Source organism: Notolepis coatsorum (genome assembly GCF_963971535.1).
Source record: "Notolepis coatsorum genome assembly, chromosome: 19".
In the NCBI taxonomy this organism is placed as follows: Eukaryota; Metazoa; Chordata; class Actinopteri; order Aulopiformes; family Paralepididae; genus Notolepis; species Notolepis coatsorum.
Window position 1 is genome coordinate 44,385,378 of NC_140183.1, and position 27,849 is coordinate 44,413,226.

Below are 27,849 nucleotides of genomic sequence, written 5' to 3' on the forward strand. Positions count from 1 at the left end.
TGAGATTAGGTGCATAAATAAATCAGCATTGTTGTTTTTGGTGAAGTGCCCCTTTAAATTGAGTATTTCTGAAAGTTTGGACCTTTTCCCCCCTCACATACCGATCATGTTATCTGTGACAGTCATGGGTAACACTGTTCTGTGGTAATTGATTTAATAAATACGTGAGAAATTATACTGTACGTCAAATAAAAAAATATAGATCTTAGTGGACTAAGATCCTAATGACTGATTAGTCAACTCATAAACAAAGAGGGCAGTCCTACAGTGTGCTGCAGTACACTCCACCCTCCCAAATCATCAACCCGTTTAGATGTGTGGTCTGCGTTGACCACTTCTAAATTCATACCAAAGTACATTGTAAAACAATGAAAGGCCCACAAGTTGGTAGGGACACCTCTTTAAGATGAATCTGTACCAGAAACACAATGTTGGTGTGTGTGTTGTTCAAAAACACATGGACACTCGCTCTACAATAATTAACCAAGACTAAGCACTTCCTTCTAAGTGGGATGATAATCGCCGTTTAACTGTAGATTAATTCACGAGTTAAAACAAATCATATTGAGTGTGGAATTAGTTTTTGTTCAGCTACACTAATGTACATGAAATGCTTGATAACAGGATCGTTTGTAGTTAATCTCTTATCTACAGAAATTGATTATCATTAAAAAATCTTTTTTATAAAGTGATACAAATAGATCAGGCCAACCTTGAAAGAGAAAATTAAGTGAATAGTTTCTCATCCAAAAACAACTCCAGTCTCGACAGTCACTCGCACACAGAACACAACTAGAATATGCAACACAAACTAAGATGAATCATCAGTTTGTTCTTCTCACGGCTCCAAGAGTTTGAATCATACTAACTCACATTTTATTCACATGCTCATTGTGCAGTGCAGTTAAGCAATGTTTGCCATGTATGCCACTAATATTTAATTTCAACTGTGTAATACATGTTTTATTTTTATGTAGATCTTGTGTTTTTATTTTTCAATAAAGTAAACAACAATGTATTTGTATAGATATGTAATCTTTTCAAAGGCCTTTGACACCAATATTGTTAACAGCATGAGAGGAAGGTAAGGCAACCCATACATTTGGCTATGATCATATACGCATCAACAAAACAATTTTAGTCACATGGCTTGTACATTGAATAGATTACAGTAAGTTGTTTTGCACTAGTCGGTCACAAGAAAATCAAACGCAAAAATAAAATTATAATTATCACGTCTATATAGTCTCTCACTGGTCATTGACCATAATTCACACAGCGGCCAATTTGCTCTTATGTCATACTCTGGTTGGGATTCCTGGGTGGCACAGTGGTTAGCAAGAAGGTCCCGGGTTTGAACCCCAGCAGGGGGCCTTTCTGTGTGGAGTTTACATCTTCTCCCTGTGTTCGCATGGGTTTCCTCTGGGTACTCCAGTTTCCTCCCACACCATAAAGACATGCATGGTAGGCAGGGACTACAGATGGAAACTAGCTAATTAGCTCAAATCTGGCACATTTACATTGATGTGGAAACTGAAGATGTTCATTAAAACCCGTTAAGCTGTAGCCCTATTTTCAGAAGTTTCACCTAAAAGGTACATGCCTAAGTAAATGGAAGATTGCTCCACTTCTACAAGGTCAATTTGCATGTTCCTGGTATTTAGGAACATCTAGGGACCTGGGGGTATGTATTCCCAGTGTCAGAAATATTGTGTCTGTTACTAGGCTTGAGTAAATTGTAATGAAAAAAAAGGAGAATATAAATCATGATATTTCTTTGCATCTGTGCCGGTGAACACCATGTTACAATTGTGCTGGAACCGAGCTTGGTCACTGAGCTCATTCACCACCTTCTTGAGATCAAGTGTACACAAATCTAAGCAAATGAATAAAGGGAAGATGATTAAACAGAAGGATTTGTAGATACAGTAATAAATGATAATCATTTTAATAAATTCATATTTTACCTTGAACTTGACCTTATATTACCAAATCATACATCTATGGATAGGGAAAAGGTTCCTCTTTCCAATAGCAGTGTTAAATCTGGATTTAGTCATTTCCTCACGGTTTTACGATGAGATATAATTAGCATTTTCTTCGATAAATTCTTATTTTCTGTAAATCGTATAAAACATTGGTAAAAATGAAAATATACACTTTGACTGCCGTTTTGATAGGGTTAAGGTCTTTACTCTTGGCTACATTTGAAAAAAACACAACATGAGGACGATTCGCGCCGCGCCACTTTGCTAACCTCTAGCGGCTTGGGTGTGCATTTCGATTGCCCTTTCAGGTGACAATCTGTTGAGCGGTTCTCGAGTTACATGCCGATATGTGCGCCAAAGTACACATTACCACCCCCGACTCCCGGGGCTCTAGCTCAGTCAATAATTTGGCGATTACAAACATATTTAGACAGGGTTGTAGCCAATGAGTGTGGCTTTCCAATGATACCCCATTATATGATAATTGGGGGTCTAATACGGTCTCTATTGATCGATTTATGATAAAGAAAAGCAGGGTCCCCCCAATTGGGGGACCTTACAGCTTAACACATAGGACGCCAACAACGTGATAAATTCGTTATTGCCCGCCATGCGTTGAACGCCAACAACGAATAAACACGTTTTTGGGATCAATAAAAAAGAATTGCCATGGCATTCATAATTCATCCTCAATACCGCCGCCTGGTGGATGATCGGGCGAGTTACACTCCAAGCCAAACCGGAAATGGCGCTGGTGCATCGAGGAAATCCCTCCGGCAGTAATATCTTGTTACGTGGATCCAGACAAACACTTGAGTGCATCGGATCGCTTTCGAAACGCAATAATCAATATGATTTCGGCGTTTATTGCGTCATACAAACGGGAAATGGATCTAGCAGATCGACGTCAAATAATTGGAATATTTTTCCTCCAGTCTCATCGGCGAACGGTAAGAGGAATATAACGTTATTTTCAGCCCGATTGTTTATTCATTTCACGGCAATCCATCTGCTCAACATATCAACCCATACTAAATAAAGCCGTTACTGACTATCAAGGAATTATAAACGACCCCCCCCCCCCCCCCCTTTCCTTCACGCATGAAGCAGAATGTATACCGATCTTATACATTTGAATTTTTTAATATAGCGTGTATAGGAAAGAAACGCCAATCGATAATATATCATGCTTCAGGGCCTATAACTCGCGTTTTTGGAATTACAGCAGCAAAAACACTTATATTCTCGACGGTATTAACACAACAATGTATGAATGGAAAAATATAACGTTCCCACATCCGGAACAATAGATGCCCGATGTTGAATGGGCCATAGTAATGTCGATATAGCAAAAAAATTTAAAATATTATAGCCCTGCAAAGAAGGTAAACGGCTCCATAGGGTTACAGTGCTGGCAGACTGGGCATAAGGATGGGCATACTGCGTGGCAATCAAAGTGTTAACAGGATGTGCACTGTCCCTGGGTAAAAAATAAATAAACAAACTTAAACCTGAGCATGCCGTAAGTGCAAAATGGCCACCCTGTGAATATGGTCAATTGGATTAAGGCATTTATATTTACTCTATATACATATGCAGCATTATAATCAGGATTAAGAGAAACTATGATGATGACTATTTTTTATTATTACCAAACCCTAGGCATTTCCTACGCCTACACAGTACACAGTTAAATTAGCTACGGTATCTACGGTAACTTTGTAACCAGCAAACAATCTATTGTACCTGAAACTGCGTATAGGCTATAACCTATGTTAAGTGTACCCATGAATGCCCATAATAAAACAATTACACATGCAACTTATGAAATAAATTGATGAATTGTTTCACAATATTTTAAACGTGCGGACAATCACAATTATACTGCATAACCTAAAATGTAAGACATGCAACATGCTAAAAGGATGATATGTACTGAATATACCCTTCAACATAAACTTGACATCACACTTTTCAAATGTATTCAGTAGGGTATCACAATTATGTATCAATAAAATGACTAATGAGAAATCATAACTCTTAACAAGACTAACTTGCTACTTTGTGCATGAAGCATCCTTTGGTTGCAAGATATATTTACTGTACTCCTTCACATAGCAACGTAATGCCAACCAAGAGTTCTACTGTACTCCTTCACATAGCAACGTAATGCTAACAAAGAGTTCACCAGAAGACCATTGACTTTCTTACCAAGCAAATCTAAATTTGACTGGATTTATTAAGACTTAACAATAAGACTTAAGTTTTGTGGAATTCTCGCACATACAGTAACCACATGAGTTAATGAACTGTAAAAAGAAAAAAATAACATTCTGGCTGCCCGGAGTATCCTATCCATCACTCAACTCTTGAGAACCTGGTCTAAAAATATATTATATTATTATATATGATAATTTTTCTTTCTGAGCCCATGGTCATGTTTTTCTGTAAATATTTGTGGCTGTTTGCAATCACAAATAACAGTTGTTTGTGGTGACTACTGATTGACAAGGCTGTTGGAGGTGGACTATTCAGAACTCGTATTGACATATTTGTGTGAAAATGAAAATGTTTAACCCCAGTGAAATAACAGACACCTGGTCCTAGAGAGTAGAGACGTAATTGTTGCTTTTCTCAAAATGGAAAAGCCTAGAGAGAACTGATCATGGTTTGTTGACTGTTACCTTTAGTCAACATGAATTGATACCGCTGTGGTGTTGAGGCAGGACTATGCATTGTGAAGTTCATGCTCTTTATCAGTTCTGCCCACTGCGTCTGGGTTGGAGAGGGGGTCCAGGTCAGCAAACAGGTTGAACCAGGCTGAGAGGTCTTTGGGGTTCTCTGCAGTCTCTGCAAAATCAGTTACCAAAGGAAAACCACAGTGAAGTTGGAATAGGCTCATGGCTCTTGCTTGACTGAGAACCTAGGGTTATTCATGGTTATTTGTACCCCACAAGTACTTCGCAAGCAGCCATAAACACAGGCTTTAGCTGGAAGCACAGCTTTTTATGAGTTACAGCCTTTTCTTCTCAAATCTTTTCATATGTTTTACTCGTTTGGCCTATTCCTACCTTTCTCTGCTGGCCTAGAGGGGTTCTGATTGGCTCCAGATGATTGTTCTGTTGCCTGGGAAACCGGCTGTGGTATGCTCCTGGCCCAATCTGAAATGTAGATAAAAATTTAGCATAATCAACGAGACACTTAACACGCTAAAGCATGATTCCAGACATAAATCATTACACTTTCCCACAGAAAACGAGTGTGGACAGACGTAATTTAATAGACACGAATATGGTGTGATAATCAAAACAATCCATCATCGCTAAATCACATTTACCATTCATAATGATTGATTAAAACTATATTATTAGTTCAATAAGCACCAATTGAAATGTTGTCTTGTTTGTTTGTAGGAAGGTTGCTTGAATTGTATTTCTATGCTCTTGAAATCTCAATTTGATGACATGGTTGTCTCTGAAGTGAATCAGTACCAGATAAATCTGAAGTTTTATAAACAATTATTTTGAGGTTTATAACAGGTATTTAGAGACTGCAAGGCAAGCCCATTGTAGTGTAAAGTCATTTGGAAATGACTTCACGCTAATTAGTGATTTCCTTGTATTCAACTCCCAACACTTACAGTCCATCCATCTGACAAGAGTTTCTTGTGAAAGAGAGACATTGTTATAATTTACATATGGCTTTATAGCCGTGTACTATCCGCAGCCTTGCAGCTGAAAATAGACAAAACAACAAAACCATAATGAGGTGCTGGCAGTCGAGGGCAGGATAAAATGGAAAAGGATTGGTGTGGGTAAGCAAATCTAACTGCCATGTTAATAGCCCCTTTCTATTACTTATACAGCTGTGGCTTTTTGACAAATCATTTCAAGGCCACTCTTCTCCCTGTGTGGAAACAGTTGGGCATAATGGAAAAAATAGCTCTACTTAGTTGGTCGCTTGGTTTATAAAAATAAAAAAAATTTAACCACTCATTCATAGAAAAGCTGTGGAAGCAGCAGTCTTAATTATTTAATTTCCTGTCATATTTAGCTGACCACATTGCTGAATTTAATTAAGCTAATGATGAATCGGTTTGATATGTTTGTGCCTGCTTTATTACAGGGAAGAGGACAGCTGAGACAGAAGAGGTCATTGTCTGCATTTTGACTTCATTGTACGTAGGTTGTACCGGTATATTGTATAGTCTTTTACTTTTTTACTTTTTTTTTGGGGGTTTTACCCCAAAAGTCAGGTTTTCATTGCCGTCAATTATTTTTAGTTCCTTTTCTCCACAAGTGTACACAAGTATACCCACATATCCCCTCCCCCCTCCCCTTTTTGTTTATTTGTTTATTGTTATTCGCACTTACAAACATACATTCTGGAATAAAATAAGTAAAAAGAAGAACAGTTCAAATGTGCAGGAAAGGTAAAAAAAAACCAAGGGCTTATAAGCGACCTCCCCTCTTAAACCTATATAGGATAACTACACAACCCCCCCCCCCCTCTTAAACCTGTATAGGATAACTACACAAAAAAAATCCCCCCCCCCCTACACAAATACACATGGATACTATAGACTACAGGATCTGTAGTTCTTTTTTAAGCTTACTTTTAGTAAGATATGGTAACTCATACATAGATCAAAATAAGTGAAAAAAATATATGCAATAATAATAAATGACATCTTTAAAACACCTTCAATGGCGTGCCTCCGCTCTTCCCCGGGGTCAACTGACGGGGGGACTCATCCTATAGAAGCCCTCCTATATCTTCCCTTCTCAGATATTCATTAAATGGTTTCCATATATCCTCATAAACCTCTAATTTTGTTCCTGAGGATATATGTTATTCTCTCCATTGACATGCATTGTGCCATGTTCTTAATCCAAGCACCGATTGTGGGTGCGTCAAATTTCTTCCAATTGAAAGCTATTGTTCTTTTTGCCTGCAGTATAGCAAAGTCAATAAATTTGTGTTGTTTGGTTCTCAGGTTGAGATTTACTGGATATAGGTGTAGCAATATAATTGGAGTCTAATGGGATATTCACTGACAAGTAGGGATGTCCGATATTATCGGCCGATATCGGCAGTAAAATGTGATATCGGAAAATATCGGTATCGAATTTTTTTTTTTTTTTTACATTTATTTAACCTTTATTTACCCAGGCAAGCAAGTAAGAACCAATTCTTATTTTATTTATTGTCAAAAGTATGCATGTTGGTTTAATTCAACAACAAGAGATATGTAATGTTAATTTTAACTTTTTTAATTATCATATTTTGCACAGATAATGCTTACATTTAGAAAGCCTTTTGAATGCATCCAGTGAAATTATTAATTACCTGAAATTATTCCGTTTTTTTGGGGGGAAACCCTGCATATATCGGTATCGGTTGATATCGGTATCGGTATCGAAATTAAGAGTTGGACAATATCGGAATATCGGTATCGGTAAAAAAGCCAATATCGAGCATCCCTACTGACAAGACATCTTTGATTTTATTCACCACCTCCCCCCAGAACTTCTTGATTTTGTCACATTCCCAAATACAGTGTATAAAAGTTCCCCGAGCCTCGGTACATTTAAAGCAACTGTCTGGTGTATTGCGGTTATATTTATTCAGTTTGACTGGAGTTATACAAGTCTGCATCAGCCATTTGTATTGAAGTATTTTTAAGCTAGTGTTGGCTGTCTGTGTCTGAGCCTCCTCGCACGCTCTGTTCCAGTCCTCGTTTGAGATCTCCTCTCCCAAGTCCAGCCTCCATGCCTCCAGTCTAGGTATTGACGTCTCCTCTGAACCATATACAAGGCAGTTATAGAACAGTGATATCAAGCCTTTGCTATTGCAGTTCTTGATGATTTGATAATTTTTTCTAAGGATGAAAGTGTAGGAATTACCAGTGAATGGTTTTGCTGAGGGGAAATTAAACTTCTCAATTGCAAGTATTTAAAAAAAGTCTTCCTTTTTAATTCCTTAATTCCTCTTTTACTTACTTTTTTACACTATGAAGCACATTCTCAGGGGCTCATACAGAACCAAGCATTTCACTGTAATGTACATGTACCTTATACACATGACAAATAAAAACAAACTTGAACTTGAGCTGGAGGTCTATTTAATGGTGGGGAAACTCCATGATATTGTTTGTATCATAGAAATATTTATTTATCTTGATGGGTCCAAGAACATTTTGGCACACTTATCCCAGGACAGACGGACGGACGGACGGACGGACGGACACACGCACACACACAAGTTGACCTCTAACCTGAAAGGGAAGACTGTAGGTTGTTGAGTTTGTGATCCAGTAACTGAGATGGTAGAAAGAAGGAGGAGTTCTCTTCTGGTTGGGGCTCCACTGCTCTTCCGCTACCTGTAACTGTCCCCTCCTCCACCTCCCCCCCAAACACCTCCCTCCACTCCTGCGAGAACTCGCCTTCCTCCAGGGACATGCCTCCCAGGATCTCATTCAGGAGAGCCATGCTGTCGCTCTCCCCGCCCTCCTGCTCCGGATAGGCTGAGAGAAGATCTTCAGTCCCTAGAGTGACCAATCAGATCTTGTGTTATTAAAAGTGTTGGGCAGTGGAGATCAACAGGGTTTTTAACACTTTCAGTGCCACCAGGGGGCGCACGACTTAGTGCTTGAATGCCACCATCGGTGCCAATGTTAACGTTAATATCGCCTAATCTATGTTTTAAATTATGGCTATGTGTCTAATCTGCCCGTCGCTTATCAAATAATCATTTTCCAGTCAGTGTTGTCAAGGCAGATTGGTTTTTTATCGCTTCATTTCCCTTTGAGAGCATTTTGAAAAGCACCCGTTTTGAGGTGAAAAACAGCCCATTCTGTGATAATCGCCTTTTACTGGAATATTCCAGAACGTTGATATTTGTCGGCCTATTTATGAATCGTTTTCAAATAAACGCTAGATGATCAATAGTACACGTGCACGCATGCACGTTCGAGGCGCACGCTGATAATAGCTGCTTTCATTTCCTTGTGGATTTTACAGTGAAACAGCTGGAGCACATATCACAAAAAAGCTTACATCTTCATGAAAACTAGTCTGATTATCCTAACACTGATAACATAGATTACTTAGCCGACATCAGCTGGTATCCAACTGGTATATTCCAATTCCTGATCACCATTCGAAAAAAATCGATAAGTGTATAGATCTAACGTGTATACAGTAGAACTCATGATCCGTGGGGCTCAGAGCCCCCTGAATGAACTCTGGTACTCCGGCTGCATGGGTGAGAAGTGAAATGTGGACTGGAATATTTTTTTGTCAAACATGTTGTGATTTTTACAATGTTGGCACAGAGACCACAGAGAAATGGGGGACCCTGATGTAAACAAGACGCAAGTCTTTCTCTGGTCTGCATCCCCTTAACAATTGTGTGTATTGAGCTGTACTGTATTGTACCCATTCTGCAATCTGTTAATAAAATGTTCAATCAATCAATCAATCAATCAATCAGACAAGTGCTGTCCCTGACCTGTTGTTTGTCTACTTAAGTCTGTGTCTTGAAATATTTGTCCAGAAATTGCTTTGGTCTGCCTACTGCAATAGATGGATGCAAAAGATGAATGAATGAAAGAATACCCCATAATTAATAAACAATATTGAGGTCTTTCTGTTTTGCATATAGCATTTGCATAACAAGACATGTCTTCGTGTATAGTTTCCTTTACATGTATGCCATTACTCTGCGATGTACCAGAATTCACCATATAATGAATAATGTTCACTCTTTACACTATGGGAAAGCAATTTCAATCAATGACATCTTCTGACCCAAGATGTACATATCCCTTACCTACTTTTACTAGTTCCGCTGCTGGCCAGTATGACTTATTACCAGTGTCTTTATACCTGTATCACTGTACATATTAATACTAAAACTCTGTACATACATCTGATTAGCACTATTACTAATCATCATTAGTACTCATTTATATATTTTATACCCAGTTTAATCACATGTACATTGTATATTACTATTGCACTTTACCATTACATTTGCACTTGGATGCAAACCCTGTACTTGTGCTGTATAATGACAATACATTTTAATCTAATCCTCCTTTGTATTGTGGATTATCTAAATCTCACCTCGAACAAATGTTCTGGAGGTTAGACAAAACTAGCTAAATAACCTTATGTGCCAAGTATGGATGTCACAATATGAGTTTCTGGTATGATAAGTAAAACTTCACAGTTATCACGGTATAATGCATGTCGCTGTGGCGGGACAAAACCTCATAACTCCAAAAACCCAACTTTTCAGCAGATGAAAAAAACAAACACAGATTTGAGGGCGAATAGAGTTAGGAGGTTTAGACAGATGATCGGTTGAATGCTTTCCCATTGTTTAAACTTTGTAAAACCCACACACACATATGGAGGATGATCTACGGAGTTGATTTATATTAAAAAAATATATATATTTAAATGGAGTTATGAGGTTTTGTACCGCCAGCAGCGATGTGTGATTTAGACCTAATTCTTCTAAAATAACCTACTCAAATTAGGGCTGTCAGTTTATCGCGTTAATTAGATTGATTAATTACACAACAAATTATCGCGTTATGAAAATTAACTCAAAATTAAGTAAAAAAAAATATATATATATATTTAAATATTTTTTTATCTCATTAATTCCATAAGAACGTAGAATACACATTTACAGACTTTTTTTTTAATATGGTTCATTTGCATGTTCTTGGTATCTGATTCTAGGGACATCTATGGATCTCTGGGAATGTATTCCCAGTGTCAGAAATACTGTGTCTGTTACAAAGCTTGAGTAAATTGTAATGAACCAAATGAGAATATCAATCAATTTTTTTTTTATCTTTGACTGTGAATAACACCATGCTAAAATTTACCAGACCTGAAAAATCTAAGCAAATGAATAAATGGAAGATGATTAAACAGAAGGTTTTGGGGGGGGCAGGTGGCGCACGGAGATTACGTTCGTCACCAACACCGGGAGACACTAGGATTCGCCTGTTCGAATCCAGCTCCCGGCGTTGCTATCAGCTTGGCTGGCCTCTCACACTGATACAATTGGCTGTATCAGGGGGTGGGAAAGCTGAAGGGTGGGTCCTGGGCGTTGTGGACAGCGACCCCTACAGTTCGGTCGGGGCGCCTGCTCAGCGAGGGTTGGAACTGAGGAGAGATAGTGTGGCCTCCCACACGCTACACTCTCCCCGGTGAGAACCTGCACGGCCAGGTTGGCCTGCCCCAGGCTGCACATGCATCGGAGGAAAGCATGTGACAGTCTCCGGTCTCCCGGACCAACAGTAGGGGAAAGTACGCAACAACCAGGAAGGGTGGGATGGGAGAAAAATCGGGAAAAAGGAGGGGAAGAAAGATAAAAAAAAAAAAAAAAAAAAAACAGAAGGTTTTGTAGATACAGTACTCAATTCTGCCATCAATAATATGATTATAGAATATAGAATATCAGGCCTAAAATGGTTATGAGATTAAAATGTGATTAATTAATTACAAATCCTGTAATTAATTAGATTAATTTTTTTAATCGCCTGACAGCACTAATTCAAATATATAATGCCATTAACTTGTGATTATCTGCACAGGTATAAGTGCACATATCCTATAATGAAATATTAAGCATCTATAGACAAGTTTATACAGTTTAAAGCAATCATGGAAAAATACTGCTTTTGCAGGTGTACTCAAACTTTTGACTGGTAATGGGTAATGCTATCAAATTATACAGACAAATAGAATATTTTCTATTCAGTTCCATTAGGTTGTGTAGTGCTAATCTTTTTATATACCTCATAACAGAGATTAACTTTAGTTGTGATTAATGAATGAATGATCTATGCCAGATTTCTGATTTGGCTGACCCTGAAACCGGCGCAACGTGACATCCCTAATGCAAAGTACAGTTGGAAGCTAAATAGAAATTCTTTAAACCATCATTCCGTCTTGTATGAGAGATCTTTCATTATGTGTTATCTATATCACTCAGTTTCATCTACAAATTATTGTGACAAACATTTATTATCATACAAACATTTTTGAATATCTGTACAAATTTCATAATGCTGTCCTCTCACCTTCTGTGAAGTCTTCATTGGTATTTTCATTATCCAGTGAGATGAGTCTATAGGTAAATATGGAAAATAATAAGAGTATTACATTAGGCTCCTAAATGTAAGAATAATCATTGACAGATACTGACTGTGTGTGTCAACAGGTGCATGGGAGTCCCGCTTGTGTTTAGGTTCATTCAAGGTTAGCGGTTTCTAGATAACAATGATAAGAAGCGTTGTAATGCCGACAGTATTATCTAGATTAGACACTTTTTTAGATTCTACTCACTGGCCATCTGTGATCTCAGGTTTCTCCCCAACGTCTCTCTTTGCTTTGGTTTTCTTCTTCCCTTTCTTCCTTGCCAGCTTGTCCATGGGGTCTTGAAGGCTCTGTAGGAATAGACAAGACTCTGTTCGGGCCAACTCTCAAGTTATGGGCCTACTGTACTTCTGACAATGACACAGATCTACAGTATTCACAAGACTCAACTATTAACCCTTTCACTACCACACTACAAAGGGTTAACACGTTCACTACCACACCATTCTCTTCGGTTCAAATAACAAACTCAGCAAGACCGACGGCTTCTCAGTTACAGTGGGTGACAATATTAATAATAATAATAATAATAATAATACATCTATTTTATATAGCGCTTTTCCAGGTGCTCAAAGACGCTTTACATGGGCAGGAGAGACAAACTATGGCAAAACAAAAAACAGAACAAAATAATACATGACAAAATAAAATAAAATAAAACTGACAGAATTAGAGGTCAAAAGCAAGATTGAAAAGGTGAGTTTTGAGGGCCGATTTAAAAGATGTCAGGGTGTTTGTCACAAGGAAAGATGAAATTACCTACCTGGGTTCCATCCTAGAGGCTAATCTTTCCTGTGACAAAATGGCATCCAATGTAATAAAAAAAGTCAACCAACGAACTCGATTCTTGTACCGGATCTCCTCTCTGGTAAACAAGAATACCCTGAAGACTCTGGCAGGAGCACTCATTCAAGGGTACTACGACTATGCTTGCACCTCATGGTACCAAAGCACCTCAAAGGCACTAAAAAACAAATTACAAACATCTCAAAACAAACTAGTCAGACTACTGCTTGACCTGACTCCTAGAACCCACCTCACCCCTGCCCACTTTGACAACCTAGGATGGCTTAGAGTAGACGACAGAGTACAGCAACTTGCAATGGGCCTGGTCTACAAGATACACTACACGACCAAGGTACCCATGTACATGTCAAAATACTTCCCAAAGGTCAGTGAATACCACGATCACAACACCAGAGGGAGCTCCACAAATCATGTTAAACCCAGATTCGGCTCAAACAAGGGACTAAACACGTTTCGCAATTATGCCACATCAATGTGGAACGCCCTACCCAAAGCTGTAAAGGAATGTGAAATCACTACCCACTTTCAAAAACACTCTCAAAGAACACCTACGGGGGACTGCAATTCGAAACTGGCCCCTACAAATGTCCTAACCCAGTTGTACAGTAAATGACCAAGTATGGCTTTGTCAGTATTCCAATGTACAGTGTACAGTGTCCCCCACCCCCCCTACCCAACCCACCTCCAATGTACAGCCCCCCACCCACCCAACCCACCTACCCAACCTCCTCCAATGTACAGTTTCTACGTCAAATGTGTATACCGGTACACTCTTTTTGGACACTTTTTGTATCACAAACAGTACTGTATTTGCAAATCTGGTATGTCATAAATGTATAGATGTAGCAGTACTGTCTATCTGTATGTCGTGTGTGTGTCATATATGTTATGATGAATTGAAAATGGGGGACCCTGATGTAAACAAGACAAAAGTCTCTCTGGTCTGCATCCCCTTAACAATTGTATGTATTGAGCTGTACTGTACTGTACCCATTCTGCAATCTGTTAATAAACGTTTCAATCAATCAATCACTACATACTGTAAGGTTAACCTTTCACTACCACACTGCAGTCTGTAGTTAACCTTCTATAGTGTGGTAGTGAAAGGGTTAACCGTCTATAGTGTGGCAATGAAAGGGTTAACCTTCTATAGTGTGGTAGTGAAAGGGTTGAAAAGTCCATGCTCTCTGACCTTCAGTGTAGAGAACTCGTAATGCTGACAGCCCTTGAAGCTCTCGTGAATGGCAGCCATAGTGTGAGAGGTCTTCTCCCAGAAGTGCAAGAGTGTTGTCTGGAATAAAGAGGATAGTAAACGCCATGCAGTTAATACTGTGCATCTGTCTGGACTTGTGATACTAATTATCTGTTCATACTGTATGTTTCCTTTGGGTGTTTTCAGCGCTGGAGAACAATGCTTCCTCCAGTAGCTTGATAGCCTGTATAGAACAAACATGATTCCTTTGAAGCCCCCATTCAGTACTTTGTATTGTTTCATTCCTTTTTACGCTTGTGTTGCTCCCTGGCTTAACGCCATGTTTTGGGGCTATGGAAAACACTCCCAATTAAACTCAATCAACTGTGTCAAGTAAACACCTTCTGGAATTTGTGCTGTAGTCCTACCTGGTATGCAGTTAAGACAAGCTCAGGAGGTTGAATTTCTGCTGTACCCTACCTGGTATGGTAAGTAAAGGTGCTGTAAGTGGTATTTGTTTGTTAAAATAAGTGTTGGGTAGCTCTACATTCTTACAGGCATCACTGTCAGTAAAAATGGGTCTCCCAGTCGCTCCGCTCTGCAGTAAATACAAAATAGATTTGATGGTATCCCTTCCCACTTTATCCAATCAGGAGAGAGAACCCTAGATGTTTTTACTTATTTCAAGAAATCTTGCCAAGCCAAATTGGCTGGCAGATTATTTGACTAATTTCAAACACATTTGCTTAAAACTAGTTTGTATCTCTTATGTTTGTCAGACCATTTTGCAGTGTGGAGTTTTCTCTCCTGGTTGTGAGAAGGGAGTGTGAGACCCATGTTACTGACCAAAACACTGTCAGTGATGCCTATCCGAATGTAGAGCTCTTATTTTAACAAAGAAAATACCACTTACAGGTTACAGCGAGACAGGAGGTTCCGCTGTGATTGACCTACCTGGTATGTAGTTAAGACATGGGACAGGAGGTTACAGCGACTGGCCCCCAGCAAATCAACTTTTTGGCACACATCATTCTTCAGTTTGTCAAAGCTTGTTTTGGTGGTGCGTACCTGGGCTTGAACCTGGCACGGTGAGAGATTGGAAACATTGCTCAACTGAAGAGAAGGTCATCACGCTGTTCTACCATGTAGGTTACAGTGACTGGTGAATAGACATGTGTTGTAATACACGGTTACACATGTTAGTGCAAGTTCTATCCAAAGTGTAATCAACAGGAAACAAAGCATGCTTGGTGGTTGCTACACTGCAGTTAACAACAGCACTATTTGATAAGTGTATTGTGCCCTCTACTGACATCTTCAAGTATAGCAAGTCCTGTTTTATCATTCTATGCATGGTGTCCAGGCAAACAACTGCATAATGTGGACCAGGGCTTCCGTTATCAGCCCAGTAAATGCCACATGAACCAACTGTGAACAATCCCTATAATTCCCTTGTTAAACATTATTCCAACAGCCTCAAAATACTCTATAATATATTTTGGGGCTCATTTTATACTTACTAGTCAAGTCAAAGAGTTTTAATTGTCACGGCATACAGGTATACAATGAAATGCGGCTGGTCTTGCCCGCGACGATGTGCAATACAGTGGTACAACATATAATAGAATCCAATAAACTATATACTATACTTATTTTATACTCATCTACAATCTCTGGAGCAAAACAGAAAGAAGCATTTTATATAAAAGTATTCTGTACTTCTGTATGATAACTAATAAAGAAACTTGAAACTCATTCTTCAGTATCAGTGCAGTAATTTCTAGAATTAGATTTCTAGACTCCAATTCATGGTTTTTAACCAATTGGAATAATTTTGGAACCGGTTCCTTGGGATCCTCCTATTAGATGGTCTAATGGAGTAGTGCGAGGACATTTTGACTGTGGAGGCCAGACCTTGCGGAACTTCTCCATCTGCTTATGCGTGTCAGGGTCCAGTTCCTGGGAGACGTCCTTCATCCAGAGCAGTGCTCCACGGTATTCTGTCCTGGACTGTTCCATCCGGTTCACCGTCAGCCATGTGTCTGAGATGGCCCGGTAGCGGAACGTCTCCACCTCCTGGTACAGGCGGCATAAAGGGCTCCGCAGAGACATCCTGTAGGGAAGGGAGGGAAAACATCCACTTGAAGATCCCCTCCACTCAAAAGCATGTTGTTTATGGTTAACCCCTCTTGGAGGCGTGACTTTGACTATACAGATTGTTATTTATGGTTAACTCCTCTTGAAGGCATGACTTTGACTATACAGATTTTTATTTATAGTTAACTCCTCTTGAAGGTGTGACTTTGACTACCGGTATACAGATCGTTATTTATGGTTAACTCCTCTTGGAGGCATGACTTTGACCATACAGATTGTTATTTATAGTTAACTCCTCTTGAAGGCGTGACTTTGACTACCGGTATACAGATAGTTATTTATGGTTAACTCCTCTTGGAGGCATGACTTTGACCATACAGATTGTTATTTGTGCAGAACATGTCACATGAAATCTGAGTTACCTGTGTGATGTCACTAATAGGTTGAACCTCTCATGGTCCAATATGTGGTAACTTGACACCTTTAGCTTCAGAATACACAGAAAGCTATTGGTATTGACGCGTCTTGAAAGAATATAAGCTGCCAACTTCTGATAAATATCAATGGGTTTTTGTTGCCAGTTTACATATTCATAGATCCTTGCATTCTCAATGAGGGTAAAGGTGTAGATATGCTGTTAAGCCATTTTCAGTAGTTTATTGAACAATTTGGTGGGGGGAAATAATAATTGTTATTCAATATAGAACATGTTAGGGGTTTACAGGGGAACTACGCCCAATTTAAGAATTCATACATGTTATTCCCATGGTCTAAGACAGTCCACAAATATTAAGTATAAAGTCTGAAGCTGCTTTACAGACAATGACTTGGAAAATATGGTATAGATGATACAGAGCAGCATGGGGAATGTTCTGAGTATACAGGTACATTTTCTGTTTCAGAACTGATGGCACTACTAATATAGGTATAAAAACTAAAACAAAACGTTCCGTTTGACCACAACATCAGTCCCCCATTCATTCTCAATTGAGCAGTTCCAGACTTTGTGAGTGTGAGTCTTACTTCTCTGGTTTCTGGCTTCATGAGAGAGTAGCTCATGTTCACAAATATTAATTTTACTTTCCTAGGCCATGTAAAAAAACATATTAGAGTTCTTCATTTGGGTGATATTCTCCTTTAAAATCCATCTGGAGGGGATCTTTAAAATATCATACCAATATGTTTATAGGTGTATAAAGAGTATGTTTTGAGGCGGCTGGGTGGCGCAGCGGACTAAGCGTTCGTCACCAACGCAAGAGACACTGGTATCGAATCCGGCTGTCAGCGTTGCCTCCGAGTCATACTGGCTCGATTGGCAGAGTCAGCGGGAGGGAAGCCGGTGGGTGGGTCCGGGTCATTGTAAACAGCGACTCCTACAGTTCGGTCGGGGCGCCTGCACAGCGAGGGAAGGATCTGGAGGGAGGTAGTGTGACCCAGAATGTGACCTTCCACACGTTACACTCTCCCAGTGAGAGTCCGCGCTGCCAGGTGAAAGAAAGTGGTGGGCTGGTATGTGTCGGAGGAAGCATGTGATAATCACCGCCCTCCCAGACCGACGGTAGAGGGTAGAGTGCGCAACGACCAGGAAGGGGATTGGGAATTGGCTTAACGACTAACATTGGGAGGGGAGAAAAACGGAAAAAGAAGGGGGGGAAATATCATTCAAAAAAATAAAAAAAATAGTATGTTTTGGATCTCAGCCTACTTTTCACTCTGCCATTGATATTGAAAAGGGTTGAAAATATGCTTCATGAAACTTGAAAATTGCTAGGCATAGATAATTCACCCTTGTGAAAATCAATGCACCTTTACATTTGCTAACGTTACTGAATTACTCTTAAATACTGTATTACTATACAACTACAAGCTATTCAAATTTGCACAGCAACCAGGAGTTCTATGTGATCTGGGAGTGGTGGAGGATGAATATTTTGTTTTTTATTGCCCTTTGTACACCGCTTTGAGGGCTTTATTTGAGAAAATTCAAATTGTAAATCCGGATTTGTTTTGGCAGTCTGAGAGTTGTAGGTTGAGTTGTTTTTTTGTGGAGGACATCTTCAGTTTTGCATGATTTTTGGAGAAAGCATGGCACTTGAGACAAAACACACTATATCCTATATAATTGTATTTGAATTCCTCTTGTTTCTTTGTTTATATACATTGCGTACAGCTTGTGTTATATTACGTTTTATTGTATTTTCTTGTTCTTGTGGCCATCTTGGTCAATGTCATCTGTCAAGTAATTGGTCAAGTATATTATTATATACTTATTGTTATGTGTCTTGTAAGCCCATATGGGCTAGGCATACACCTGTATGTAAGACACGAAAATAAAAAACATCAAATCAAATAATATCAAGCGCACCCAACTGATGCAGAAGTTTGACATGCAGCGCTTCTAGTAGAGTCATCAGTACAGGTTTTCAGAAGGCAGAGTTAAATATGCCTAGCAACTTTCAAGTCTCGGAGTATCTTCCACTCCTTTTCAACATGATGGCAGTTTGAATAGCATTTAGTAAGGTAAGCTGATATCAGCTAAAACACACTGTATACACCTACAAACACTAGATTTGTTAAAGACAGGGGCAATCTCTGGTAATGGTCAGAAGTAAAAATTAGACTGGTCTGGTCCTTTTAAGCTGTACTGTGAAAGACTGGCACCCTGTGTCCGTGAGAGGTAACTGCACCTTGTTTAAACATCAGATAACTGAAACCAAAAAAGGGCAACTTTGGGCACAGTTTTACTTATGCGTCGTCCCCATTATAGTCTAGGAATGGGACCATAGCCCTTTATGGATTTTGCGGCATTGGTGGTACCAGAAGAGATTGTACACTGTTGGCAAGGTTTTTGCTTGTTCAGTCCAACTTGGCCAAACTCATTTAGCTTGCTAAAGAAGTGCTTTATATTCATGAAGAAATGACATAGTCCAGGTTTAAAATGTGAACCGACTTTGGTAGGGGCTAGCAGTCCAACCATAACCATTACCTCTTGATGAATTGAAAATGGAGGACCCTTATGTAAACAAGATGAAAGTATTTTTCTGGTCTTCATCCTCTTAGCAGTTGTTAGTATTGAGCTGTACTGTATTGTACCCATTCTGCAATCTGTTAATAAAGTTTTCAATCAATCAAACCAGAAGCTGACAGATTCCACCCCCACAGCAGCAATGAGTCTGTGAAGTGTCTTTGTGCAAGTTACTGAATACATAGCTGCTCCAGGGCTACCAAAAATGGCATATCAGTTATTATAACATATTTCAAGCTGGAATGCATTTGCATTCAGATTATATCAATGCCACCAATAAATCACCCATTACTATTCAAACAACTATCAGTCCTAATTTACACAGTAGCCTTGAACTGCAACCTGGCTAAATGTAAAGTTAATGGCGTCAGCTCTCCTCTCATACCAGAGTAGTAACACATTTTGTTGACTGAGGAATAAGGAATGATGCTGAGAAACCTGTTTGAACTATATGTGTATATTAACTAGAAACCTGTTTGAACTATATGTGTATATTAACTAAATGTCTGATGGTGAAAATAAACAACATTTAACATATCTTAATTATTTAAGTCAGTAAATCAGTATGAATCATATGTGCTACACCTTTATTATTACACCCGCATGTGAAGCATAAGGGCATATTGTAATGACCACTCTTGTGTGTGTGTGTGTGTGTCTTTGTGTCGGTGTCCATAACAGCGATAACTTGTGCATTTCTCATTTGATTAGGGCTCAAACTTGGTGGACAGGTTTACAGTCAGCCAAGGACCTGCACCGTTTCCCTCCCAAATTGATCTGTGGTACAAATCGAGGTCCAACCATTGATGTATATGGTACTAGTAAGAACCAAGATGGCGACCGACAAGTCTTATTCCGGTGGGACACTAGGCGGGGACATGAGCAGGGTAGACACAAGGTCTCCTCAGACTACACAATATTTTAATGAGTCTCCTAAGTCTGTTTAGTATTCATGACTGGAGTTGGTTTACAGGTTGATGTGCTGTAAGGTAAGTGTTGCATCTATCTGCAGTGCCTGCAGTTCTAGTTACTTTGATGTCTCATAAGACAAGATAAGACGTTGCTTTATTAATCCCCTTGGGGAAATTCAGTCATAACAGCACAGGGAGGTACAGGCAAGGTAATAAAATAGAGAATACAAATATCAGATAGAAGGTAAGAGAAAACATAGAAATAAAAGGTGAGGGTCTGGCCAACTGGGCAGGTGAGACATGTGTATACTCTATCAATAATGATAATAACACGATGTGCAGGGTTCAGTAGTTGGATGAGGATGGTATTCCTTGGATGAGGACCTCATGAGGATGGTGTTCCTCTATCAGTGTGAGCATCTTGTGTATGTGTCCTACCTCTGCTGTGAGGAGAAGCAAAGGGCCTTCCCTGTGGCCTGCATGATCTTGCCAGCCCTCGTCCTGTCCTGGGACCCCTGGGAGCGCAGGAAACGTCCCAGCTCATTCTCCTCTTGGGACAGGACTATGTAGAGGAGATGTATACAGCTATAATATATTATACAACTAAATATATATTTTTAGCATTCCACATTAGACCAACATATACCAATAGCTAGCTTGCACCTAGCAGTAGCCATTGTTTTGAATGGGGAATGCTAACAAGGCTAATAATGCCCTCCCCAGTTAAATGCCAATAGAAACCTCCTCCCCCACAACATAACAAGATGCCTACCTGATGAAGAACAACTAAAAAGGTATCCCCCAACGCAATACAATCATGCACTTTAATTGAATTTTAAATACATAATGTTCACATGTTATGTTTTGTTGTGGAAATGTTTCAGCTATGTGAAGTCCATGTGCCATAGAGATGAACATACAGCAGATTCTCCTCTGGTACTGCTCAATCACCTTCAGCAGCTCCATGCATGTTCTCTGGACAGAATGGAAGACCTACAGAGCCACAGGAAAACACAACATCAAGGCAACATCCATGTCATCATGGATCTCTGCATAGAAAGGAGGAAAGGAGTTCCATGTTTAGATCTACCCAACAGGGTAAAGAGGATTAAGTCAAGTTGATACAAAATGATAAACTATTTTTAATAAGTTTCACTCCCAATAGTCAGCAGCTCACTGTAGGGCTGGGCGATATAACGATAAATATTGCGATATATTTTAATAATCGATATCGAATATCGAAATTAAATTTTATTTTTTTTTGCCTGCAACAGGGCAGTTTTAAAACCAGAGACAGTGGACAGACTTGTCTTTCTTGCCTGCAACTTAAAGTAATGGCTTTGCAAATGACAATACTGACCAAATTGAGATTTATTTTTCTCTTGTCCATTTATTTTGTTTGCTTTCTAATTTAAAATACAGTTTGGAACCGTCTGTACACAGTAGGCTATGTGTGCTAGCAGAACTGGACTCCAGTCACGAGTCACGGTGCACATGTGCGGTGGTTTGTCCACCAAAAAAGCGCCAAAAGATCGAAAATAAACTAGCAGAGCCAGAACTGTTCAACTCCCCTGGAGCCACAGCCAGCAGAGAAGCCGGTTTACTTTCGCTTTTAAACCAGCTGCAGCCTGAGAACTGGAGTGTGAGGGGATGTAACACTAAAGATGGCGGCAATGACAAAGAATTGCTGCAAAATAAACATACATCTGTTGTTAAAAAGAAAAGAAAAAAGAAAAAAAAATTATACTTATAACAATTCGATAATTATCGATATCGAGAAATATGATAACATTATCATATCGTTATCGCGATATGATTTTTTTCCATATCGCCCAGCTCTAGCTCACTGGGTGTGCGTTCTTTCTACTATTTGATCATATATTTAGAGTAAGGACACATTTTGAACACTGACCCTATATTTGTTGATGCATGTTATGTAATACTTTCACATGGTGGAGGGAATACTTACTGTCTGTGGTGCATATTCACATTGTGGTTGGAGTGTGTTGTCACTAATTGGTGGTTGTGATTGACACTGTTTCTTTCTGTTGTCTTTTTGCTTGTCATTAAAATGGCTGCTTTTGTAATTGACACAGGTGTGGCGATTGTGGCACCACGCCGCCCTGCGTGATTACCAAACCTAGCCGCATTTCTGGCAGACGTTTCTAGTCATGTGACATGTGCTCCCAATAGCGTGACGAGCTGTGTCTTTGCCCATTTCCACGTCAAACAGCCTGCAAACTACCTGGCGTTCTATCGCCATGCTCTAAGACAAACTCTAACCATAGGCGGCGGGTGGGCTCCCGGTCTAGGTAGGCTGTATAGGGAACGCCCCTCTTGCGCACAGCGCGAAAAATTTGACCTTTTATTTTTGGTTGCACGCAAACTGTCCAGGTTCTGATTTCATATACACACACACACTACTAGGCTATACTACAGCGAGCCCCACTCATTTATATATAGTGCAAATTAAGTGTTCAAATGAAGGCATCCAATAATATATGAACCATTGTCTTACCTTAATGCAGATAAATGAGACGTTTCGTCTTGGTGAGAATTGAATCACAAGTTGCAATGAAGTGAAAGTTTTTCGTAATTTAGATCTCATCATGCTTTGAAAACAATGTACATACAGTAGCTCTAAAAAGTTTCCACGATTTGATGAACTCGGACTCTCATCATGTCCTCTTAGAGCAAGCCCTTGTTTGCCAAGATAAAACAACATACAGCCTCAGGTGATCGCTAGTTATGCCTCTCCTCGCTTCTCTACAAAGCGATCGGCGGGCTGAAATTCAGAACACAGATGTTTGCTTACTCTGCCAGGCCTGCGGGATCAGGATGATCATGTGAATGATTTGATTGGCCACATTATTTAACCTGAGCCTATGCGTGATTGGTTACTGCCTGTAGCTGGAATGTTAAACGCTGCCACCGATTGACACCTTCGTCGTTGACACCTCGGCCAGCGAGCCGGCTGCAGCACAAGACACACACAATAGCCAACAGCCTGCGCATATATATTATATACATTTCAAGATTCCGAGCATAATATTCTGGGTAGGCATAGCCCCCCCTAGCCTTAATATACGCGCCGCCTATGACTCTAACCTTAACCAACTTCGAAAGAGTGCCTAAGCTTAACCGTCGAAAGAACTTGCCGTCACGCTCTAAGACAAACTCTAACCAACTTCGAAGAGTGCCTAAGGCCCCGTTTAGACGGAAACGCTAGCAGGTGAATCCGCAAAAATATTTTTTCGGATGTGCCTTTCGTTTATACGGAAACAGCGTTTTTACGGGGTGAAACCGCAAAAAGGTGAGACTACCTTCCAGGGTGGAATTCCTAGAAACGATAAGCCTTTGCGCTCTCATCTAAACTGTCAAACCGCATAAAACGATGACGAAAGGGTTGTCAAGGCTCTCGTCGCGTGTACTGCTTACATCACAGGCATGCGTCAGTAGCCTAGAAGCGTAAACAAAGCACGTCTGATTCTATCCATGGCGATCACCTGAAGGCTACATTGGCAGTACTTTTAAATACACAAGAATCTGTCCCGTGGCGTGACTGGACCCACTGTCTGTGAGTGACTCTGCTTTGGTCCAATCACATTCCCCACCCACAGTCTGCGAATCAGAGGCAGAGTAGGGCGGGTCTTCACAGCACGTCATGTGACATATGCGCCAATCGTGTGACAGCGGGGCTCAGTCGTCTGGAGTCGTTACAGCCTCGTCTGCACGGAGAATTCCATCCCAAAACGATAGTCTAAACGCAAAATTAAAAGTGAAACCGTAAGACGACTTTTGGGGTTTCTGTTCAGACTCTCTCCGTCTAAACGTAGCCTAAGCTTAACCAGTGTAGAAACTGACGTCGGCCAATCAGAGCGTCTGCCAGAAATGCGGCTAGGTTTGGTAATCACGCCCACGCCCTATGTAAGCAGGCCAGAGTGCAGTCTGCAGCTGTCTCTCGTCAGTCGCTCATCACTTGGTCTCCAGAACCTCACCAGAGGTGCTCCTTCATTTTGTGCTCTGAACATTTCCACAATTTTGACAATTTTTTGCTGTTCTATTTTTGACCATGTGCTTTACTTTAATTATATCCTGAACCATGGAGATTGGAGCACCCAGCTCCATTATTCTTTGTTCTTTAAATTAGTTGTGCGAATCAATATTGTTACTTTTGGATACTTGTCTGTTTTCCTGTGTCCACCTGTTTACATTCAAGGCCTACCGGGAGAAAACAAGCCATATTTTCCTGACTGCTCAGGCCTAGGGCAAGTCAATTTAGGATTGAATGTAACAATGCACAATACCATGTCTTTATTGATACTGATGAGTTCTAACTGATTAGTTTGAGAGATAATCCATAAATAACATGTTTCTACACAAGTCCCTTGGCTTTGATTTCTGACATGTTATCCATTCTCTTGGTATAAGGTTTTTACTATATACCCTCTTACCCTGGTATTTACTATACACCCTCTTACCCTGGTATTTACTATATACCCTCTTACCCTGGTATTTACTATACACCCTCTTATCCTGGTATTTACTATATACCCTATATTCCCAACACAGTCAGGACAGCTGGAACCTGCCCAATCTTTGCCGTTGACTAAACTCTATCAATGTCTGAATAAAGAAATCATACTATCTTTATATTATGTACTATGCTACTGGATCTATGCTACCATCTACTATGCCTATACTACTATGTTACTGTGTCTCAATATACACTCAAATTGCACTGCTATACACAAACAATACCACTTCCCTCTTAGGCGCCAGAGGTGTACCCTCCTGCTGACTTGTTGTACACAATTTGTAAGTCGATTTGGATAAAAGCGTCAGCTAAATGTAAATGTAGTAGATATTTTTCCGTAACCGCTTTTCTTTCTAGCTGCAGGGGGCAACTTTCCAGCCACTGGACCACTGTGTCTGACCCTGAACCTCCTCACCTCCAGCTTGCCGTCCAGGTCTGCATCTGACGCCACCACGTGTTCATCCTCTTTCTTTCCTGTGACCTTGATGAGTGTCTGTTTGGTCTTCCAGTACTTTTGCTGAAACTTGTTCACCACAGATGAGTCTTGGCTTTGGATAAAGCGGTCGAAATACTCTCGGGTGTAACCACTGTAATGACAAACATTTAACCCATGACTGTTACTTTCTTAGAATGAGCTGTAAATTATGGATAGGGGTGGTTCATCAACTTGCAAATGAGTGTGGGTGCAGGGGTATAGGCTACTCACTAATTTCCTCCCTCCATTTTTCAGGATTGCCTGTGGGCAAAGCAGAATCATATGATGATTTCAAAGAAAATCATATTATAAAATGTGTCGGTGTCTAGACTTCCTAGGTTATAAATGTAATGAGAATGTCAAAACACTGCAGTCAGAGATTATACCCAGAAGTGGTAAACTATTGAGGAAATAAACTATAGCGCCACCTGTTATCCAAGTGTCCATCAAGTAGCCTGTTTGGAATAGAATGGAAATGGCCTTTTTGACAGCTGCAGTCACGACTTACTGTCTGTAGCTCTTCTGGTCAGAGCGAGATACAGGAGATGTTGTGCGACGCGACGCCGCTCAGAACATAACCTAAGCGCTTCATAACACATTGTAAAATATAAAAACAGCCAAGATAAGACCACAGAAGAGGTACATTCGTTACAATCGGTCTGTACGCAACGCCGTGTTTCACCCGCCGCCGCACCGCAACAGAACAAACACATTCAGGGATACATTCACTGTACGGGCAAATGCGAAGGTTAAATATTAAATGTTCTATGTGGTATCTACATACCTTGTTGTGTCGATAGCACGCCATATATAAAATGCCATTATTGTTGGTCCATAGTGCAATAATGATAGCACCCTAGTGTAGGCCCACAGGATGTACAACTGTAGTGTGTGTATGTACACAGCTGCTCATTCTCTGAACGCAATCGCCTGCGCCGCGCGTAAGGTGGGTGACGTCATTCAACATCGCTGCCTTCTAGTAGGTGATTTGAGATTCACTGGCATATCATGTTCAAATATTTGTCATATGTAAACAAAGCAAAAGAGTACCGAATAGCTAACTTGAGTATGGTAATGGTATGGCCTTTCAAGCTATTATTCAAGCACGTGTAGGGAAAACAATCAGGAACAAATAATGCATGGGTCTAGCAATAATGATCATATTAGGTCCAATATAAACACACTGATTAATAAAACGTAGGCCTGTGCTATGCTTAATTTAATAGGCTGCTACTCGCAATTCGTTTTTTCTTATTCACCCAATTAAGCTGTTAGTCAGGCGGGCCAATACTCGTGTAGATACTGTTTAAAGGATAACCCCACTTTTTTTTTAAATTAGCTTATTTAACATCTTCCCTGGAGTTAGACAAGAAGATGCATACCTTTTTTGTCTCTGTGCGTGCATTTTAGCTTTGGGAATAGACGCTCCGTTAGCATAGCTTAGCTTCATCACTGGAAGTGGGGGAGGACAGTAGCCTTACAGTGCCTTACAGTGTATTGCAAGGTCTGACATTGACCAAACTTGATATGCATGACCTTGGTGGGCTCTAGGTCAACTCCTGAAAAGGGGGTCAATGTCAGACCTTGCAATCAAAAGTTAGGGGCGCACTGAAATTATGGCAAGGGTTATTAGCCCCCTAACTTTTGATTGCAAAGTCTGACATTGACCCCCTTTTCAGGAGTTGACCTAGAGCCCACCAAGGTCATGCATATCAAGTTTGGTCAATGTCAGACCTTGCAATACACTGTAAGGCACTGTAAGGCTACTGTCCTCCCCCACTTCCAGTGATGAAGCTAAGCTATGCTAACGGAGCGTCTATTCCCAAAGCTAAAATGCACGCACAGAGACAAAAAAGGTATGCATCTTCTTGTCTAACTCCAGGGAAGATGTTAAATAAGCTAATTTAAAAAAAAAAGTGGAGTTATCCTTTAAAGACCAGCAACACTGAAACGGTGGTTATCCTATAACCCTAGTTATACGACTACTGGCTTCGTGTCTCGCTTCGGCAAATAGTAGCTCTAGTTCTGCAGACCCCTCTCTGATTGGTTGAGCTCCATTTCTGCAGCCCCCTCTCTGATTGGTTGAGCTCCATTTCTGCAGCCCCCTCTCTGATTGGTTGAGCGAAGCCCCTCGCGCGTAAGGTTATCGCGGTGCTTTGAGGTGCTTATCGCGGAATCCGCCATGATTTTCATCCAGCGCTTCAGCTCACCTGGCAGAGCAGCGGTCCTTGTGGTCCGTTGTTGACGAGTTCGAATCCCATCAAATATTTTTTTTTAACGTGATTTTTTTTTAACGTGTATTCTTTCGCCGGTTAAGGTTAGGCATGGTTAAGGTTAAGGTTAGGCATTGTTTCGGAGTTGGTTAAGGTTAGAACGGTTAAGTTTAGGCGCTGTTAAGGAGCTGGTTAAGGTTAGAGTTTGTCAAAGAGAATGGCAATATTCTTTCTATGGTTAAGGTTAGGCATGGTTAAGGTTAAGGTTAAGGTTAGGCATTGTTTCGGAGTTGGTTAAGGTTAGAACGGTTAAGTTTAGGCGCTGTTAAGGAGCTGGTTAAGGTTAGAGTTTGTCAAAGAGAATGGCAATAGACAGCCTATTTCCGCGCGACAGCTCCCAGCAGAGGGGCTGCAGAAATG

General features: G+C 40.2%; 1 protein-coding gene across 1 annotated transcript; it reads right to left on the minus strand.

Moving 5' to 3' along the window:
- Positions 1–3,119: 3,119 nt before the first annotated feature.
- On the minus strand, positions 3,120–26,135 carry ica1 (islet cell autoantigen 1). The gene is made up of 13 exons (XM_084337035.1): positions 26,001–26,135; positions 25,448–25,477; positions 25,157–25,328; positions 21,125–21,197; positions 20,643–20,766; positions 16,086–16,284; positions 15,126–15,251; positions 14,172–14,270; positions 12,362–12,462; positions 12,097–12,143; positions 8,266–8,535; positions 5,060–5,149; positions 3,120–4,838 (listed from the first exon to the last, which is right to left on the minus strand). The coding sequence occupies exons 2-13, from the start codon at positions 25,462–25,464 to the stop codon at positions 4,717–4,719; spliced, it is 1,440 nt and encodes a 479-aa protein (XP_084193161.1). The 5' UTR covers positions 25,465–25,477; positions 26,001–26,135; the 3' UTR covers positions 3,120–4,716.
- Positions 26,136–27,849: the final 1,714 nt, after the last annotated feature.

Coding starts and splice junctions, on each gene's coding strand:
- ica1 (XM_084337035.1), bottom strand. Junction 20,767..21,124: donor GTACCAGAGGAGAATCTGCT/GTATGTTCATCT, acceptor TCCTCTACATAG/TCCTGTCCCAAGAGGAGAAT. Junction 15,252..16,085: donor AGATGGAGAAGTTCCGCAAG/GTCTGGCCTCCA, acceptor TCACCGTGCCAG/GTTCAAGCCCAGGTACGCAC.